Source organism: Sinocyclocheilus grahami, unplaced genomic scaffold (assembly GCF_001515645.1).
Source record: "Sinocyclocheilus grahami isolate Dianchi unplaced genomic scaffold, SAMN03320097.WGS_v1.1 scaffold416.1, whole genome shotgun sequence".
In the NCBI taxonomy this organism is placed as follows: Eukaryota; Metazoa; Chordata; class Actinopteri; order Cypriniformes; family Cyprinidae; genus Sinocyclocheilus; species Sinocyclocheilus grahami.
The window spans coordinates 528,799-547,039 of NW_015505595.1; the positions used below are offsets into that span (position 1 = coordinate 528,799).

Sequence of the window (18,241 nt, forward strand, 5' to 3'; positions counted from 1 at the left end):
TCTCTCTCTCTCTCTCCCCGGTTGTTTGTGTCAGGCTGCAGATCTTACCATAGAGAGGAACCCTGCACTGAAGCCAAAGCCAGACCCCTCAACCCTTGTGTTCGGCAAGCAGTTTTCAGACCACATGCTGACAGTCAGCTGGTCTGAAGCAGGAGGATGGCAGGCACCTCAGATCAAGCCCTTCCAGAATCTGTCCCTTCACCCTGCTTCCTCAGCCCTGCATTACTCCATAGAGGTGAGGGAGTGTGTGAGCCACATGGCTCTTACTACCTTTTTGTCATTTATTCAAAATAAAATTGACTTTATTTCCCAAGTCTGGTGTTTTTACCTGAATTCTATCAGATGCTCTGCCACAACATAGAAATGAAATGTCTGCAGTTTTTTTTTTCTTGATGTTGCAATTGCAATCATTAATTTTCGAAATATTGCCTTTAATAATAATAATTATTTTATGTAAGTATAAGTTGTTTATAATTCTAAATCTTAAACATCTTATCAAATTAGTTAATTTTATATTACATTAAATTATATAGTTAATTATGCAGCTCGACAATGATGTTATATGCAATACCTCTCTGAAGATTGGCGTCAGTATGATTTTTTTTTTTTTTTTATAAATTAATACTTTTATTCAGCAAAAGCGAAGCGACAGCAACAACATTAACAAGTTTACAAAATATTTTTTATTTCAAATAAATGCTGTTCTTTCCTGTATTTATAAAGGAATCATGAATCACGTTTCCACAAAGATGTTAAGCAGCATTTTTTTTTTTTTTTATAAATTAATACTTTTATTCAGCAAAAGCGAAGCGACAGCAACAACATTAACAAGTTTACAAAATATTTTTTATTTCAAATAAATGCTGTTCTTTCCTGTATTTATAAAGGAATCATGAATCACGTTTCCACAAAGATGTTAAGCAGCACAACTGTTTTCAACATTGATAGCAATAAGAATTTGAGCCCCAAATCAGCATATTAGATGATCTCTGAAGGATCGTGTGACACTGAAGACTGGAGTAATGGCTGCCATCATAAGAACAAATTACATTGTAAAATATATAAAAATAGAAAATGGCTATTTTGAATTGTAATAATATAATATTTTTGCTGTATTTTTTAAAATAACTGCCTTGGTGAGCTTGTTAAAGCTGAGTCTTTGTATTGCTGCAGCTAGTATTTCCATGGATGTTCTACACAGCTATTTGACCTTGTCTTAATATAAGTTTATTTAATATGATCCATTTTGAACCGAAGTGAACTGTAGGGCTTACTAATGTTTAAGACTAATTTCCCAAAATTTGTCCTATTTATTTTTTATGAATCTTTTATTTATTTATTTTTGATATTCTGTTTTATTCTCAGCTATTTGAGGGCATGAAGGCTTTCCGGGGAGTAGATAACCGTATCCGTCTCTTCAGGCCTATGCTGAATATGGAGCGCATGTACAGGAGCACCGAGAGGAGCTGTCTGCCTGTTAGACTTTATCTTATTCCATAAGGCATTACTTCAGCTTATTGACTAATGCCTTATGATATTATCACATTTCCACTTAGCCAATCTGTGTGCCATATCCTCTCCCATCTCCATCAGCATGTTCTCTCTCTGTATCTCTCTTAGTTGTTTGATAAGGGCGAACTGATAAAGTGTATCAATAAACTGGTTGAGATCGACCGAGAATGGGTTCCTTACTCCACAGATGCCAGCCTGTACATCAGACCAACGTTTATAGGAACTGAAGTAAGAAACTTTCGGTATTAAAATATAATTTACTGAATGATTTTGGTCTTTTTATCTTTAATGGTGACCCTCCTTCTTTTTGCAGCCTTCCCTAGGTGTGTCTCGAGCAGGTCATGCTTTGCTCTTCGTCATCATTGGGCCTGTTGGACCTTATTTTGCAACTGGAGGCTTTAGTCCGGTGTCATTGCTGGCAGATCCTCGATATGTGCGGGCCTGGAGGGGTGGCGTTGGAGAATACAAGATGGGAGGGTGGGTTTTCACAATTATTTCACAAAAAAATTTATTTACTCCTCCTGGTGTTGTTGTAATGCTGTATGCCCTTCTTTCTTTTCGGACCACAAAAAGAGAATAAAAAAAAAAAAGTCCTGCTCACACAATGGCAGTGAATAGCAACCAGCATCAAACTTCAATGTGCAAACGTGTCACAGAACGGTTGTATGTCACATATTCCAAGTGTTGTGGGGATATACAATAGGGTTTGGTGAAAAACAAACTGAAACGTAATTTTTTATTTTTAGCGAAAATTCTGGCCTTGGCAGTTGGTCTTCTGTATTCATGAGACTCTATTAGCGCCGCAATTCACATCGACTCACCCAGAAACCCAAACTTTGTCGGGTTTACCCTGCTAAATTAAAGCAGAAATATGGCACTGAACTCTTTGGAACCATTTTCTCCAGTTTGTATTTTCCGTAAGTGTATAAGTGAAAATATTTCAAGTGTTAACCGTTCTGTAGTGTTGCATTAGAAAGTGTTTGTTTTTTGTTGGAAAGTGTTCCTTGGCAGTTGGTCTTCTGTATTCATGAGACTCTATTAGCGCCGCAATTCACATCGACTCACCCAGAAACCCTAACTTTGTCGGGTTTACCCTGCTAAATTAAAGCAGAAATATGGCACTGAACTCTTTGGAACCATTTTCTCCAGTTTGTATTTTCCGTAAGTGTATAAGTGAAAATATTTCAAGTGTTAACCGTTCTGTAGTGTTGCATTAGAAAGTGTTTGTTTTTTTTCGAGGCTGTTGTTGGTAAGACGATCCCATTTTCAGTTTCTCGTTGCAGGATAGTGATGCATCTTCTTGTTTGTTTTAATGGTGAGTTCATGAATGGCAGAAGAGCAATTACACTTCTGCTTGAGCTTATTTTTTTGTCACACTCCATTGCCCTTTGAATGACTCAAGGCATATATAGATATAGGCCCATATATATTTGGACAAAGGCACTTTTTTTTTCTTTTAGCTGATGATCAAAACATATTCAAGTTACAGTTATATACTGAATATGGGCTTAAAGTACACTCTTTGATCTTTAATTTGAGGGTATTCACATCAAAATTGGAGGAAAGGAATTTCAGCTTTTTAATATGTACCTCCCCCCTTTTTCAAGGGACCAAAAGTAATTGGACAGTTGACTCAAAAGCCATTTCATGGACAGGCATGGGCTATTCCTTCGTTATTTCTACATCAGTTAAGCAGGTAAAAGGTCTGGAGTTGATTCGAAGTGTGCCATTTGCATTTGGAAGCTGTTGCTCTAAACCCACATCATGCAGTCAAAGGATCTCTCCATGCAAGTGAAACAGACAATTGTTAGGCTTCAAAAACAAAACAAATCCATCAGAGAGATAGCAGGAACATTCGGAGTGGCCAAATCAACAGTTTGGTACATTCTGAGGAAAAAAGATCGCACTGGTGAGCTCAGCAACATGAAAAGGCCTGGACGTCCACAGAGGACAACAGTGGTGGATGATCGGAGAATCCTCTCCATGGTAAAGAAAAACCCTTTCACAACATCCAGCCAAGAGAAGAACACTCTCCAGGAGAAAGACTGGTCACTGTCAAAGTCTACAATCAAGAGAAGACTTCACGAGAGCCAATACAGAGGGTTCACCACAAGGTGCAAACAAGGCCAAATTAGACGTTTGCCAAAAAACATCTTAAAAAAAAGCCAGACCACTAAACAAACTGAAACGTAATTTTTTATTTTTAGCGAAAATTCTGGCCTTGGCAGTTGGTCTTCTGTATTCATGAGACTCTATTAGCGCCGCAATTCACATCGACTCACCCAGAAACCCAAACTTTGTCGGGTTTACCCTGCTAAATTAAAGCAGAAATATGGCACTGAACTCTTTGGAACCATTTTCTCCAGTTTGTATTTTCCGTAAGTGTATAAGTGAAAATATTTCAAGTGTTAACCGTTCTGTAGTGTTGCATTAGAAAGTGTTTGTTTTTTGTTGGAAAGTGTTGCTGTTGTTGGTAAGACGATCCCATTTTCAGTTTCTCGTTGCAGGATAGTGATGCATCTTCTTGTTTGTTTTAATGGTGAGTTCATGAATGGCAGAAGAGCAATTACACTTCTGCTTGAGCTTATTTTTTTGTCACACTCCATTGCCCTTTGAATGACTCAAGGCATATATAGATATAGGCCCATATATATTTGGACAAAGGCACTTTTTTTTTCTTTTAGCTGATGATCAAAACATATTCAAGTTACAGTTATATACTGAATATGGGCTTAAAGTACACTCTTTGATCTTTAATTTGAGGGTATTCACATCAAAATTGGAGGAAAGGAATTTCAGCTTTTTAATATGTACCTCCCCCCTTTTTCAAGGGACCAAAAGTAATTGGACAGTTGACTCAAAAGCCATTTCATGGACAGGCATGGGCTATTCCTTCGTTATTTCTACATCAGTTAAGCAGGTAAAAGGTCTGGAGTTGATTCGAAGTGTGCCATTTGCATTTGGAAGCTGTTGCTCTAAACCCACATCATGCAGTCAAAGGATCTCTCCATGCAAGTGAAACAGACAATTGTTAGGCTTCAAAAACAAAACAAATCCATCAGAGAGATAGCAGGAACATTCGGAGTGGCCAAATCAACAGTTTGGTACATTCTGAGGAAAAAAGATCGCACTGGTGAGCTCAGCAACATGAAAAGGCCTGGACGTCCACAGAGGACAACAGTGGTGGATGATCGGAGAATCCTCTCCATGGTAAAGAAAAACCCTTTCACAACATCCAGCCAAGAGAAGAACACTCTCCAGGAGAAAGACTGGTCACTGTCAAAGTCTACAATCAAGAGAAGACTTCACGAGAGCCAATACAGAGGGTTCACCACAAGGTGCAAACAAGGCCAAATTAGACGTTTGCCAAAAAACATCTTAAAAAAAAGCCAGACCACTTCTGGAAAAGCATTCTTTGGATGGCTGAAATTAAGATCAACCTGATCAACCAAACCAAAGCATACAACATCATCTGTGGAACATGGTGGAGCGTACATGGCTTCCAGTGGCACTGGGTTACTGGTGTTTAGTGATGACGTAACAGAAGACAGAAGCAGCCGGATTAATTCTTAAGTGTATAGGGATATACTGTCTGCCCAGATTAAGCCAAATGCAGCAAAGTTGATTGATTGGGCGAAGAAACATAGTACAAATGGACAATGACCCAAAACGTACAGCAAAAACAACCCCAGAGTTTTTGAAGGTAAAAAAGTGGAATATTCTGCAATGGCTAAGTCAATCTCCTGATCTCAACCCGATTGAGTATGCATTTCACTTGCTGAAGACAAAACTAAAGGCAGAAAGACCCCCAAACAAACAACAACTAAAGTCAGCTGCAGTAAAGGCCTGGTAAAGCAGCACAAAGGAGGAAACCCAGTCTCTGGTGATGTCCATGAGTTCCAGACTTAAGGTAGTCATTGCCTGCTAAGGATTCTAAACAAAAATATAAAAAATGAACATTTTACTTATGATTATATTTATTTGTTCAATTACATTTGAGCCCCTGAAAATGGGGCGACTGTGTATAAAAATGGTTGTAATTCCTAAGCATTTTATGTTATATTTCTGTTCAACCTTATTGAATTAAAGTCTGCACTTCAATTTAATCTTTTCATTTTCATTTCTTTTCTGGTGGCATACAGAGACGGAATTATGAAAATTGTGTCAGTGTCCAAATGTATATGGACCTAACTGTATATTCCACCATTGTCATGCCACTTGGGAGTTTTGAAGTAGCTTTTCACATTCAGGTTATTCAGAGAAATGCATTAGCCTGCACAGGCTGCAGTAGTCTGGTCATGTACAAGTTGCAACTTGGAATCATTGTAAACTCTTTGCAGTCTGCTGACCCTTTACACTAATGCAGCTCTGGTTTTCTGTTTATGTGCTGTATCTGTCCCCACTCACCTCTAATATCAGTCCTTATCTTACTGTCCCATTATGCATTTAAGGTCCTCTTCAGCAAAGCTGGCGCTGCTGTCCTGAGTGTTCAGATTATCTGTTTATATTATGATTTGCAGTGCTTTCACTGTTCGTTATAAACCTCTTACTTTAAAATATTTAGTTTCAATGTAGTAATGTTTTGTGGCCTGAATGCATCTCTGTGATTGTGGTTTTATGTTTCTTAGTAACTACGGGCCGACAATTGCTGTTCAGAGTGAGGCGGCCAAGCAGAAATGCCAGCAGGTCCTTTGGCTGTACGGAGAGAATGAGGAGATCACGGAGGTTGGAACCATGAATCTCTTCATCTACTGGACCACAGAGAAAGGAGGTGAGAGGGAGAATAGCTTCTAGAAACTTTGAATTAAAAGCTTCTGCAGTCTTTATAGAGAAAGAACTGGTCACCCCTCCACTGGATGGCATCATTCTTCCAGGAGTGACCAGGCAGTCGCTGCTGGACCTTGCTAGAGAATGGGTGAGAAACAAGAATGGAAAGGGGGAAGTTTTTCAACTCTCACCTTCATGTGTTCTCTAAAACATTAATATCTATCTAGATTGCAATACGATAATATTCAAGTAATCAGTGACACATTAAGGACATGTGCTATTCTAGCACTATTGCATTCTTTCTTTATAGAGAAAGAACTGGTCACCCCTCCACTGGATGGCATCATTCTTCCAGGAGTGACCAGGCAGTCGTTGCTGGACCTTGCTAGAGAATGGGTGAGAAACAAGAATGAAAAGGGGGAAGTTTTTCAACTCTCACCTTCATGTGTTCTCTAAAACATTAATATCTATCTAGATTGCAATACGATAATATTCAAGTAATCAGTGACACATTAAGGACATGTGCTATTCTAGCACTATTGCATTCTGGTTGAATTACTGAAATAAATGAACTTTTCCATGACATTCTAATTTATTGAGAAGCACCTGTATATATGGTCTTAAAATACAAATAACCTTCATTTCATTGTGCAGAATATATTTTCTTTTTTTCTTTTAGATTTGGTTTCGTGAGATTCCTATTTGTGTATTGCAAACATCACACTATAGTTTTGGTACATTTATTAAAGACTGTTCTTTTTAAGATTTTATTGTTTTTGGGTACAGATAACATTTTGATAAATCTTTCCTGTGATTCCGATTAACTCATAAACCATACCCCAATTTGATTGCATCTTTCATCTTAAAAAGACAAGAAATACAACTAAGAATTGTAAAAACTAAAAATTTGTATCCATTAAGTATATTACTATAATAGGTAAAGAGAAGTAAAGATTACAGAAAATAAGAGGTGAAGAGATACATACTATATAACTTTTTGCAAGATGGATCCAAATTAGGAGTTCAATAAAGTCCATTATGAATTAAGGATCTATTTTGTTGTCTAAGGCCTGGGACACACTAGACGATTTTCAAATCTTAACCGATTTTAAAACCGTGGGAGACCACAGACATGAAGACAGTTCAACCGATTTTTAGCCTTATAATAGTATAACAAAGAATATGGGTGATGTTCTCTGCTTTCATGGTATGTTTGTGGCTGCCAAGTTTCAGCTATAGAAGCACGCAACATCCAGTAGGTGACGCTTGCTCGTTCTCATTGGCTATCGCGGGTATCACGTCAGAGGCAGCCCAGTAAATAACAAACATGTTTGATATATTTACGACTGAGTTCGGGGATGTTCCGTCTCGATCGGGAGCAGATAAATAATTATAATGACACCACACAATAGAGGATTTTTTGGACAAAAACTCGTTTGCGACAAGCCGCGAATCTGAGGCCCCCCCCCCCCCCCCCCCCCACCCACCCCCCACCTCTCCCCCCCCCCCCCCCCCCCCAAAAAATCTTTTCGGCTTAAAATCGGCCTTAAAATCGTCTAGTGTGCACCAGCCTAAAGGCAGCATTGGATCTCTGGGCTGTAGAGGTTTTTAGCTTTCACTCTGGCTGTCCTCATCAAACAAAGCCAGGGTGGTGTGGCCTAGAGGGTTGTAGACGATGCCTTCCACCTCTCCGCCACCATTGGCCGTCTTCTGGAAGTGGATCTCCAGGTTGTCCTGCAGGTTATCTTTGTCCATGATGTCAGGGATGCCCGTCAGCAGCACTGTGTGCATGCACTCTGAGTCACAGATCTGACAGGGAGCAACAGTCAGCTTATATCATAAACTATGCAGCATTAACAGTTGAAATTATTGCGACATACTCGATTCTTCTTACCTTCATCTGTGAAATCTCACCATTGAGGAATGGAGTGACCTTCACCTTGTGCTTCTTCTTACCAAAGTCTACATCATGATCTTGTTTGTCGGAGAGACCTTTGGCAACTGAAGACAAATAGAAACTAACAATTAAAAAAAAAACACCTCAAGCATCATGCACTGAGATGTGTCAGACTGAATGAATTTAGTTAACTTACTATTATCATCTACAAAGGTAATGACCACAGTGCCAGAGTCATGTAGCATGTCAGTGTCCTCCACCTCGCCACCTCCATTCCTCTTCCTAGAGAAATGGATGTCCAGTTTGTCTAGTACTCTATCCTCGGGTTCTTCCTTTGGCAGGTTGGAGACTAGGATTCTGCGTGGGCACACCTGTGTTTCCATCTAACAGATGGAGAGAGAGCGTCGTTTTATTTCACATTAGTCCATAGGAACACAATGCAATCCAAAATAAACAATCCATGTTGGTAAATGGAAGTCAGCGTGTCTCCATTACCTCAACATTGCTGGGTACCAGGAATTGAATGGGTTTTGCCTGCACATTGATGGTACATTCTCCAAGTTGCACCGAATGATCCTTTAGGTTCAATATTTTCTGAGCCACTAAGATGTAGTATCAGAAGAGATTTGAAGAGAGGTTAAAGCAATAAGCCACAAGAGGCCCTGGTATGTGTTATAGTCATTTTCTACAGATTTAGAAAACCTGAATATATGAGGAAGCCTAATTATAAAAGTGTGATTTCTAAAGCAAGACAATTATGTGAAAAATCTATAAAATCTTAAAAAGGGATGCCATTTTTATAATGTATATATTATACATAATGTTTTTTTGTGTGTGTTTATTAGGTAAAATCTTAAATATATTCATATAAAAATACAAAAATAATATTTTTCTAGTACATTACGAACAACTAGAAGACTGCACTGGTTGAAAAGAATTGTATCACTAAAACTTAAACTACATTTTTTAAAATTTAAATTATAATTATTTTAGTTACTTTCAGTTATTAATTTAAAGCAACAAAGAGTGGCCATATGTTAAAATAAGTTAAGAGTGGGCCTTCAAATAACAATGCAGTGCTTTGCAGTCAGTGTTGTTTCTGACGCAAAAAAAGCCTTTTATTGTATGTTCAAAAACAGTAGAAAAACTCCTTAAAATATATTATTGTGTGTTCCGCAGAAGAAAAAAAGTCATACAGGTTTGGAATGGCGTGAGTAAATTATGATGAATTGTTCTTTATCACAGGTGAACCTTTAAGCACTTTTGACATTGTTTTTTATTGTGATGATGCTAGTTTGGACAATTACATACCATCCTTTTCCTCGAAGGTGATCAGTGCTGTTCCACCCTCCATCGGATAAACTATTTGGGGATTCACATCAAAACCCACAGCATGGGCTCCCTCTTTTGTATTTCCCCGAAACACAACCTTCCTCTCAGGCACCGCTGTAGAGATCTGTGGAGTCAATGTAGATAATAATCGTTAATCACCTGGTCACCTCGTTAATAATCTCACAGTTGTTAAAGTGTCCATGGATTTTATTTCAAATAAACATTGCAACTTTAGGTTCAAATTTAAATGAATATAAGGGGAAATATAGAAGATGTTAAGATTATTACTAAAAAGTATTTCAACATATTGTACTGATATACTGTAGAGCCACACAGCCTATTCAGTTCAATGGTTGCAGCTAAAATAAGCGTGAATATATTTGTTTTGACACTTTTAAACCTCAGTTTGCTTTTTCAGACTGCTGTTTTTACAGTCCAGGCTTTGCATCTCCTCCTTTATTTTCAGGATCTCCATCTGCAGCTTGGTGTTCTCCTCCTGTACAGCTCTGCATTTCTCCTGCACCGAGGAACCCATTACCACATTTTTTTTTTTAATGTCTTTAAATTAAGGGATATAATGAGTGTCTGGTCATTTTTTTTACGGACCTTCTCTTTCTGAGTTGTCTTAGTACGTTTCTTGTTTTCTTCTTCACATAATGCTTTCTTTTCATTAGCTCGTTGTTTAAATTCCTTGGCATAGTATTTGTTGGTATCTATGCCATCTCTCAGTATTTGTTGTTCCTTCAGTATTGCTTCATATTGTGCCTGTGGACAGATGAGATGACATAATGATTAATACGCCTAACTTGTATTCTGGTCGACAGGTACTTTACAAGCCATTTACACACCTTGTATTTGTTGATCTCCAGTACACTGTCCTGACATCTCAAAGACTCGCCGTCTGTAACAATGCTGAAATCCTAAATGGACAAACAGGGTCATTGTACTGAATGGAGCGTCGAATGCCAAAAAAAAAAGTCTTTACCAGAAGAACTTCCTTTACCTCAGCAGACATTTCTACCTACGCAAGAACCTGTGAACAAACACAAAGCACTGTTATCTAGGACAGAAGAGTTTATAATCTATATGACCACCTTGTTTTTCATCGAATTGAATATTTTTAACGTCTGAACATAGCTGGTTATGTCTGGCTACTAAACTTAAGCTTTAGTAGGCCTATGAACTACATGAAGTTCAACAGCATGTGTTGTTGACGTCGCCAAAAGCGCTATAAAACAATTTAAATGAAATATATTAGACACTTTATTAGGTGCCAGCATACACTTATTATTGTTCGTTTTTGAAAACAATGAGGAAAAATGCTGACATTAAATTCTTTCGCTTGTCATATAGCCTACGCTGCGTCTTACACGACTGCCTTTTTTTAACAAAACATCACACAATTAACATAGTAACTTTTTGTAACGCGTATCGTTAAAAACAACTGTATATATTTTTTGTTGTGTCATGATCATTTATTTTGTGCATAGGCCTAATTATAAATAAACAGATGAAACCCTTACCGGGATGAAGCAAACAGTAGAAAGAGCAATTTCGCTTTCGTTTCAGGTATTAATCGTTGAAAAATATATTTACAAGCTCTATTCACCAGGGGGTGGTGTTGACCAATAAGATCTTTCTTTAACAGTAGCCTATATCAGTAGCCTATTAATTTGCATATCAAAATGTACCTACAATAAATATGGATATTTGTTTTAAAAAATCTATAAGGTTGATATTCACTGTGATAGGGGCACCAAATTATAGTTTGGGATTTTGTACCCGAAGTTGCAGGCTACAGGAAAACTAGGTTTCAGTTCTTAGTTCAGGTTGTGCTGATGTTGCCATAAATTAAACGCTATTTTTCATTCTAAATAGAATATTTGCATTAGGTTAATTTAACAGACTTTACATTATTAATTTATTCAAAGTGACTTACAAATGAGAGCAATAAAAAGTAAAAAGTAATTACTCTAGGGCGGTACGAATACCATGCAGCTTTTTTATTTTATTTTAGATTAGTTTAGTTTAGTTTAGATTCATCTAGTAACTAGTCATCTTGCCATGCACATTTCCAAGGAATCAAACACGGATGACACGTTACATTATCCAAAGGCTGCCCTCTAATATAGGCGGAGCTTGGCAGAACTACATTTTAAGGAGCAAGCATTTATTAATTCAAGCACAGTGTGGAAACGTTGCGAGGGGACAAGGTAGGTCTTGTATTTCCGTCGTTCGTCTCAGACACCCTTTGTGCTTTTTTAAACAGCATGGTAAAAATGTTGTGCAAAAGTGCTTTGCTCATTGTGATTTATTATGCAGAATTAGACGTCACTCGTTGCTATAGCAGATTTTTTTCCTACAAGAAACTAACTCACTTTTATGTAGCATATCGATGTAGTAAACTGTAAAAGAGAATTAAACGGAATGATGAATTTAATCAATTAATAAATTTTTCTAAAACACTAAAACATTTATGTCTGCCCACAGATCGGTAACTTGGAGCCCACGGATCCACGGACTGGTCATTCACCTTCAGCCGTTTACAAATCCACCTGTTCATTTAACAATTAATAGTAAGTTGAATTGAAGTGCATCCTCTCTCTTTCTTTTACTTCAGAAGAGATTACATTTTTCTTTATGAAATGAATGGATTATTAATTTAAGCATTATGCTCAGTGAGAAACAGCAACTGAAAATGAATCAGTGACTAAAAAAAAAAAGGTAAAATACCACATTCACAGTTTCCCCTTTTTGCTGCCATAGAAGCCTAGGTACTAAAACCAGATTCTCAGTCGCAATGTGGGTTGGCGTTCATAAGGGGGGATTTCTTTTGTCAAGAAAAGGAAATAAAACTGCACAGTTTTAATTGACTGATGCCCTGGTTTGCCCAGTTAAGTAAAAATAAATAAAGACGCTCAACTGTCTAACAAAATGTATTTTGCTGACTTTGAGCCACTTTCTCTGAGACATTTATAAACCTGAGTTTCAGTTATTGTTTCTAAGGTCAGCATAGTTCCTCTGGTAAGCTTTTGCTTCAAATTTCTAGATGTGAAAGAGGAAGTGATACAAGAATTAAAATGATATACGTGCACTGTTATTGCTCAACAAAAGAGGAGACAGTGAATTATACATCTGAAAAGGTTTGTTAAATTGCAACCCTGCATCTGAGATATAAAGGTCTGATGGGTTACAATGAAAGTTTGTGTCATTTTCCGCTAAAACATATCAGACACATTTCATATTTCAAATCTGTTACTTTTAATGTGTTAACTCTATCTCTTTCCATCCAGATGTTGAAAGTGACATTAGGCCTCGCTCTGGTGACTCTGGTTGCGTGCTCGCAGTACCCCAACAATGAAGTGTGTGAGGCAGGCCAGACATGCTGCCAGGATCTCACCGGAGAGTTCAGCTGCTGCCCTTTCCATCACGTGAGAGACCGAACTAGTGACAGATACATAAAGACAGTTTCATTTCAGAGTTTTAGTGTCATGTACTCTTCTATAAATACAATAAAGGTTGTAGAAATCAGTTCAGATCGAGAAGATAAACTGCACAATGATATGGAACTTAACTTAGTGCTCTGCGGTTACTCGTTTTTTATGCTCTCTCAGATATTCCTCAATAGCACCCTTTTTGACACACATTCACACTGTCAGCTCTTGTAATAAGGGATATGATAAGGCACCTATATAGTATCAGCATGCAAATCGCTCTTTGATGACTTTGCTATTCAAAGAGCGCAAAGAAATGAAGCTGTAATCAGGAGGTTGTCTGTCAAATGTCCAGCTTCTGTATTGCTCAATCAGCTCATTGATATAAATACAATAAAGGTTGTAGAAATCAGTTCAGATCGAGAAGATAAACTGCACAATGATATGGAACTTAACTTAGTGCTCTGCGGTTACTCGTTTTTTATGCTCTCTCAGATATTCCTCAATAGCACCCTTTTTGACACACATTCATACTGTCAGCTCTTGTAATAAGGGATATGATAAGGCACCTATATAGTATCAGCATGCAAATCGCTCTTTGATGACTTTGCTATTCAAAGAGCGCAAAGAAATGAAGCTGTAATCAGGAGGTTGTCTGTCAAATGTCCAGCTTCTGTATTGCTCAATCAGCTCATGCGTGTGTGTGTGTGTGTGTGTGTGTGTAGGGAGAGTGTTGTGAGGACCACCTGCACTGCTGTCCTGAAGACATGTTGTGCAGTGTTATGGACTCCATGTGTATAAACGCCACACATACACTGCTGTTTGTGGAGAGGATACCGGCTAAACGGACAGACCTTCCCAAAGTGAGAAATTATACAGTATGAGGAGTCTAAAAAAAGAGTACTCAAAGCTGCTTGTTATGTCTTAAATGGATAGTTTACCCAAAAATTTAAATTCTGTCATCATTTACTCAACCTCATAAAAAATAGATATTTTGAAGAATGTTGGTAACCAAAAAGATGGTAGCCACTGAGTATGTTTTTCAGTCAATGGCTACCGTCAACTGTTTGGTGACCAACCTTCTTTAAAATATCCTCTTTTGTGTTCAACAGAAGAAACAAACTGATACAGGTTTGGAACAACATGAGGCTGAGTAAATGATGACATAATTTTAATTTTTGGGTGAACTATTCCTTTAACAATCCCCATTCCTCAGTCCTTCAGAATGATTCCCTCATTACCTGCAAGTGAAGACGACATCACCTGTCCTGATGGCTCCTTCTGTCCTGCTGAGTTCTCCTGTCTGCTGATGGCTTCATCATATGGGTGCTGTCCTGTAGCACAGGTAAGTTACATTTATTACAGGAACCTGGGCCCAAACCACTAGCTCCTAGTCCATGACAGGGTGTATTGAAAGGCCTCTCATCTGGTCACAAAAGAAGTGTGGTGTTGCTAAAACATAGACACCTTGGATATATACTCTTTTCTATTCTTTTTTTGTTTTATAAGAATATATACTATATAGTATGTATAAGAATATATACAATGTTTCTCTTTCTCAGGGCCTTGTGTGCTCAGACGGGAAACACTGCTGCCCAAAAGACCATGAATGCAGTGCAGACAGCAGTTCCTGTGTCAAACTAAAAGGTATGGAAGATGTGGACTAGAGCGTTTCATGATTAAAACATAATTTTTTTAAAGGAGATCCCATATAAATTTATAATGGGTTAACGGAGAGATTTACTGTATTAATTTGGATAGGATATACGTGCAGCTCATGGTGTTGTCCTGTGATTGTTTGTAGAACCAGTCAAGGCTGTTCTTTGTGGAAATGGGACCTCAGAGTGTCCCGTAGACACCACATGTTGTGAGACAGAAGATGGTCAGTGGGCGTGCTGCCCCATGCCAAAGGTATTGGCCAAGTTGAAATACAGTAATATGTGCAGAGACATGTTGTCATAGAGTTCTCAGTTCAGAAAGCTGTTTTTTCACAGTCTGAGAAACATATTTAAATGAATGTACATTTTGAAACAAAATTTTCTTCTTTATTTTAAAATAAAAACACTTTTTTAATATTTATTCGTCATAACTAGTGTACTTCTGTCATATATTTTAACTTAGATGTACTTTATTCTTGTGATGGCAAAGGTGAATTTTCCTTACCACAGTCTTTAGTGTCACATGATCCTTGAGAAATCATTGTAATATGTGACCCTGGAGCACAAAACCAGTCATAAGTAGCACAGGTATATTTGTAGCAATAGCCAACAATACATTGTGTGGGTCAAAATTATAGATTTTTCTTTTATGCCAAAAATCATTATTAAGGAAAGATAATGCTCCATGAAGATATTTTGTACATTTCCTACTTTAAATAAATCAAAACTTAATTTTGATTAGTAATATGCATTGCTGAGAACTTCATTTGGACAACTTCAAGGCGATTTTCTCAATATTTAGATTTTTTTGCACCCTCAGATTCCAGATCTTCAAATAGTTGTATCTCAGCCAAATATTGTCCTATCCTAACAAACCATACATCATTGGAAATCTTATTTATTCATAAATTGACCCTTATGACTGGTTTTGTGGTCCAGGGTCACATATGCTGATTTAATTACTGTCAATGATAAAGACAGCTGTGCTGCTTAATACTTTTGTGGAAACTGTGATTCTTTGATGAATATAAAGTTCAAAAGAGCAGCATTTATTTGAAAATAATTTTTAGTAACTATATAAAAGCCTCTCCTGTCACTTTTGATCAAATTCAAGGATCCTTGCTGAATAAACATTTCTTAATTTGTTCATGAATGTTTTTTTTCACTTGCATTCTTTCCTCTGTCGTTTGTGGTTTCTGTAGGCTGTATGTTGTGACGATAAAATCCACTGTTGTCCAGAGGACAGTGTCTGTGATGTTGAAGGCTCCAAATGTATGTCCTCCACCAATCAGAAGCTGCCTATGTGGGCCAAATTCCCTGCACGTCTTAGAGCTGAATGGGAAGATCACAAACGTAGGCTGTTATCCCAGCGAGTTATTAATTTTCTGATAACTTCCATCAATGCAGTTCAGCATTTTCATATCTTTGCCCTTATTCTTCAAAAGCTGCAGAAATGAGGACTAAAGCTGAACTCACTACAACCAGACAAATCACTACTGCTGGCAAGCAAATAACTACATTGCCTGGTGCACTACCAAAGAGTATGTGCACATTTCTAGATGGCAATGCATACATTTTTTATATGTGCACATAAATAATAACACTTCTCAAACTGTTTCTGTCATTGCCTTCTTTATATTCAGCCTCTGATGTTCCCTGCAATGACACTGCGGCTTGTCCTGATGGAACCACATGCTGCAAGACTAAAGAAGGAGGATGGGCCTGCTGTCCTCTGCCAGAGGTAAATCACCTCACCTGATTTACTACTTCAGCAGAATCAGTGCATTGTACCCTATGGACACTTAGCTCAGCCATTAGATTTCACCAAGAACTTGTCTCTACTGTTTGCACTGGGGATGCTTGGGGGTCCTCAGGTTTTTTAAATTTTATTTTTGGCAATTTGCCTTTTATTACAATAGGACAGTAGGTAGACAGGAAGCATAGTGGGAGGGATGGGATCAGGAAAGGTCTACGAGCTGGAACTCAATCTCGGGACACCTGATACGGGGTTATATGCATCACAAGGTCCACAGAAAATGTAAGAAAAAACAGATGTAGGTTGTAAAAGTATTTATTTGTTTTAAAAGTTACACATCTAACATAGATATTTTAGATAATATTTTAATCATTTGACCATATGCATGTCTATTCAGAAGTTTGTATTGTTTTTTTGCTGTTGACAGATTTATCTTATGCTCACCAATGCTGCATGTATGTAATCAAAAAACACAGTTTGGGATTTTATGAAATATTAATACAATTTGATGTATCTTATTTCTATTTTCATAAATTTTAAAATGTCATTTATTCCTGAGATGGCAAAGCTGAATTTTAAGCATCATTACTTCAGTCTTCAGTGTCACAAATCATTCTAGTATGATGATTTGCTGCTCAAGAAACATTTCTTATGATTATCGATGTAAAAAACAGCTGTGTTGCTTAATATTTTTGTGGAAACATGATACTTATTTCAGGATTCTTTGATGAATAAAAAACTGAGAGGACAGCATTTATTTCAAATCTAAATATTTTGTAATATTATGAATGCGTTTACTGTGACTTTTGATTGAACTTAATGCATTTTTGCTCAATAAAATAAATAATTTCCTAACATATTTTATTGACCCCAAACTTTTAAACTATAGTGTAAATTTAATATATTTCAAGGAGTCATCAATTTTAGGGTCCCAGGGCAGCAAAAAGTTTAAAAACCTCTGTCTTGAATTATAAATAACTGGACAATTCTGTAACAAAAACATACACATGGTATTCCAGAGGACAATTATATTATTCTTTTTTATTTCTTAGAAATACCTGGAAATACCTTGATATATAGATATGATAAACATCCAGCACCATGAAACAGTTTTGTTTTTTTGTAAGTATTCAAATTTTGTGTACTAAGTTAAAAGAACATCTTAACTTTGTTCTGTAGGCCGTTTGTTGTGACGACTTCATCCACTGCTGTCCTCATGGTAAGAAGTGTAACGTTGCTGCTGGGACGTGTGAGGACCCTTCATGTTCTGGTGTGCCCTGGGTGGAACAGGTGCCTGTGCAGCCAATCATCAGTCAAGACAAACAAAGTAAGTCAACAAACACTCCAAAGCCCTGAAACCGAACACACAAGTACACATTTAACATAAAACTCTGATTACTCTCTGTACCTTCAGCCTCTGATGTTCCCTGCAATGACACTGCGGCCTGTCCTGATGGAACCACATGCTGTAAGACTAAAGAAGGAGGATGGGCCTGCTGTCCTCTGCCAGAGGTAATTCACCCACTGAATATAACCAATCCTGATGTAGAGTTGTGTTTTGCATTAAGTTAAAGGTGTATATTAATTTTTTTCAATAGGCCGTGTGTTGTGACGACTTCATTCACTGCTGTCCTAACGGTACGACATGTAACGTTGCTACTGGGTCTTGTGACGAACCTTCAGGCTCTAAGCCTTGGTTCGAGAAGCTGCCTGTCAAACTGATCAGCAGTCAGAATGTGGCTGTTACACAAGGTAGATCAAAGCTCTGAATACAGCACACACAGACACTGTATAAAACTAGCATTTTATTTAACTGTTTATAAAATTTCTGGTGTCTTCGGTGCATTCAGATGTTCCCTGCAATGACACTGCGGCCTGTCCTGAT

The 18,241-nt window shown here is 37.6% G+C and overlaps 3 protein-coding genes across 8 annotated transcripts in view; 2 read left to right on the forward strand and 1 right to left on the reverse strand.

The window, feature by feature from the left end:
• Positions 1-6,494, forward strand: part of LOC107551165 (branched-chain-amino-acid aminotransferase, cytosolic-like) — a 13,067-nt gene extending 6,573 nt beyond the window's left edge. For all 3 annotated transcript variants that reach the window (XM_016232683.1, XM_016232684.1, XM_016232682.1), the window contains 2 exons: positions 6,141-6,283; positions 6,342-6,494. In XM_016232683.1, coding sequence (XP_016088169.1) covers positions 6,141-6,283; positions 6,342-6,487 — 289 coding nt within the window. In that variant the 3' untranslated portion in view covers positions 6,488-6,494. The remainder of the gene's footprint in view (positions 1-6,140; positions 6,284-6,341) is intronic.
• Positions 6,495-7,789: 1,295 nt separating this feature from the next.
• On the reverse strand, positions 7,790-11,096 carry LOC107551164 (interferon-induced 35 kDa protein homolog). Its single transcript, XM_016232681.1, has 10 exons — positions 11,032-11,096; positions 10,512-10,541; positions 10,357-10,428; positions 10,115-10,273; positions 9,909-10,025; positions 9,488-9,632; positions 8,672-8,778; positions 8,373-8,559; positions 8,174-8,280; positions 7,790-8,088 (listed from the first exon to the last, which is right to left on the reverse strand). Exons 2-10 carry the CDS (start codon positions 10,521-10,523, stop codon positions 7,888-7,890), a joined length of 1,107 nt encoding a protein of 368 aa, XP_016088167.1. The 5' UTR covers positions 10,524-10,541; positions 11,032-11,096; the 3' UTR covers positions 7,790-7,887.
• Positions 11,097-11,637: 541 nt separating this feature from the next.
• LOC107551166 (granulins-like) overlaps positions 11,638-18,241 on the forward strand; it is a 19,830-nt gene continuing 13,226 nt past the window's right edge. Inside the window, exons 1-12 of one of the 4 annotated variants that reach the window (XM_016232686.1) lie at positions 11,638-11,721; positions 11,999-12,084; positions 12,802-12,939; positions 13,668-13,805; positions 14,159-14,287; positions 14,505-14,589; positions 14,747-14,853; positions 15,803-15,953; positions 16,046-16,141; positions 16,244-16,341; positions 17,536-17,683; positions 17,771-17,868. In XM_016232686.1, coding sequence (XP_016088172.1) covers positions 12,802-12,939; positions 13,668-13,805; positions 14,159-14,287; positions 14,505-14,589; positions 14,747-14,853; positions 15,803-15,953; positions 16,046-16,141; positions 16,244-16,341; positions 17,536-17,683; positions 17,771-17,868 — 1,188 coding nt within the window. In that variant the 5' untranslated portion in view covers positions 11,638-11,721; positions 11,999-12,084. Of the gene's footprint in view, positions 11,722-11,998; positions 12,085-12,588; positions 12,652-12,801; positions 12,940-13,667; positions 13,806-14,158; positions 14,288-14,504; positions 14,590-14,746; positions 14,854-15,802; positions 15,954-16,045; positions 16,142-16,243; positions 16,342-17,535; positions 17,684-17,770; positions 17,869-18,241 lie in introns of those variants that run through there. The other 3 variants (XM_016232685.1, XM_016232688.1, XM_016232689.1) reach the window with 3 other exon arrangements.

Coding starts and splice junctions, on each gene's coding strand:
- LOC107551164 (XM_016232681.1), bottom strand. Junction 8,779..9,487: donor CACCTTCGAGGAAAAGGATG/GTATGTAATTGT, acceptor ACTACATCTTAG/TGGCTCAGAAAATATTGAAC. Junction 8,560..8,671: donor TGGTACCCAGCAATGTTGAG/GTAATGGAGACA, acceptor TCCATCTGTTAG/ATGGAAACACAGGTGTGCCC.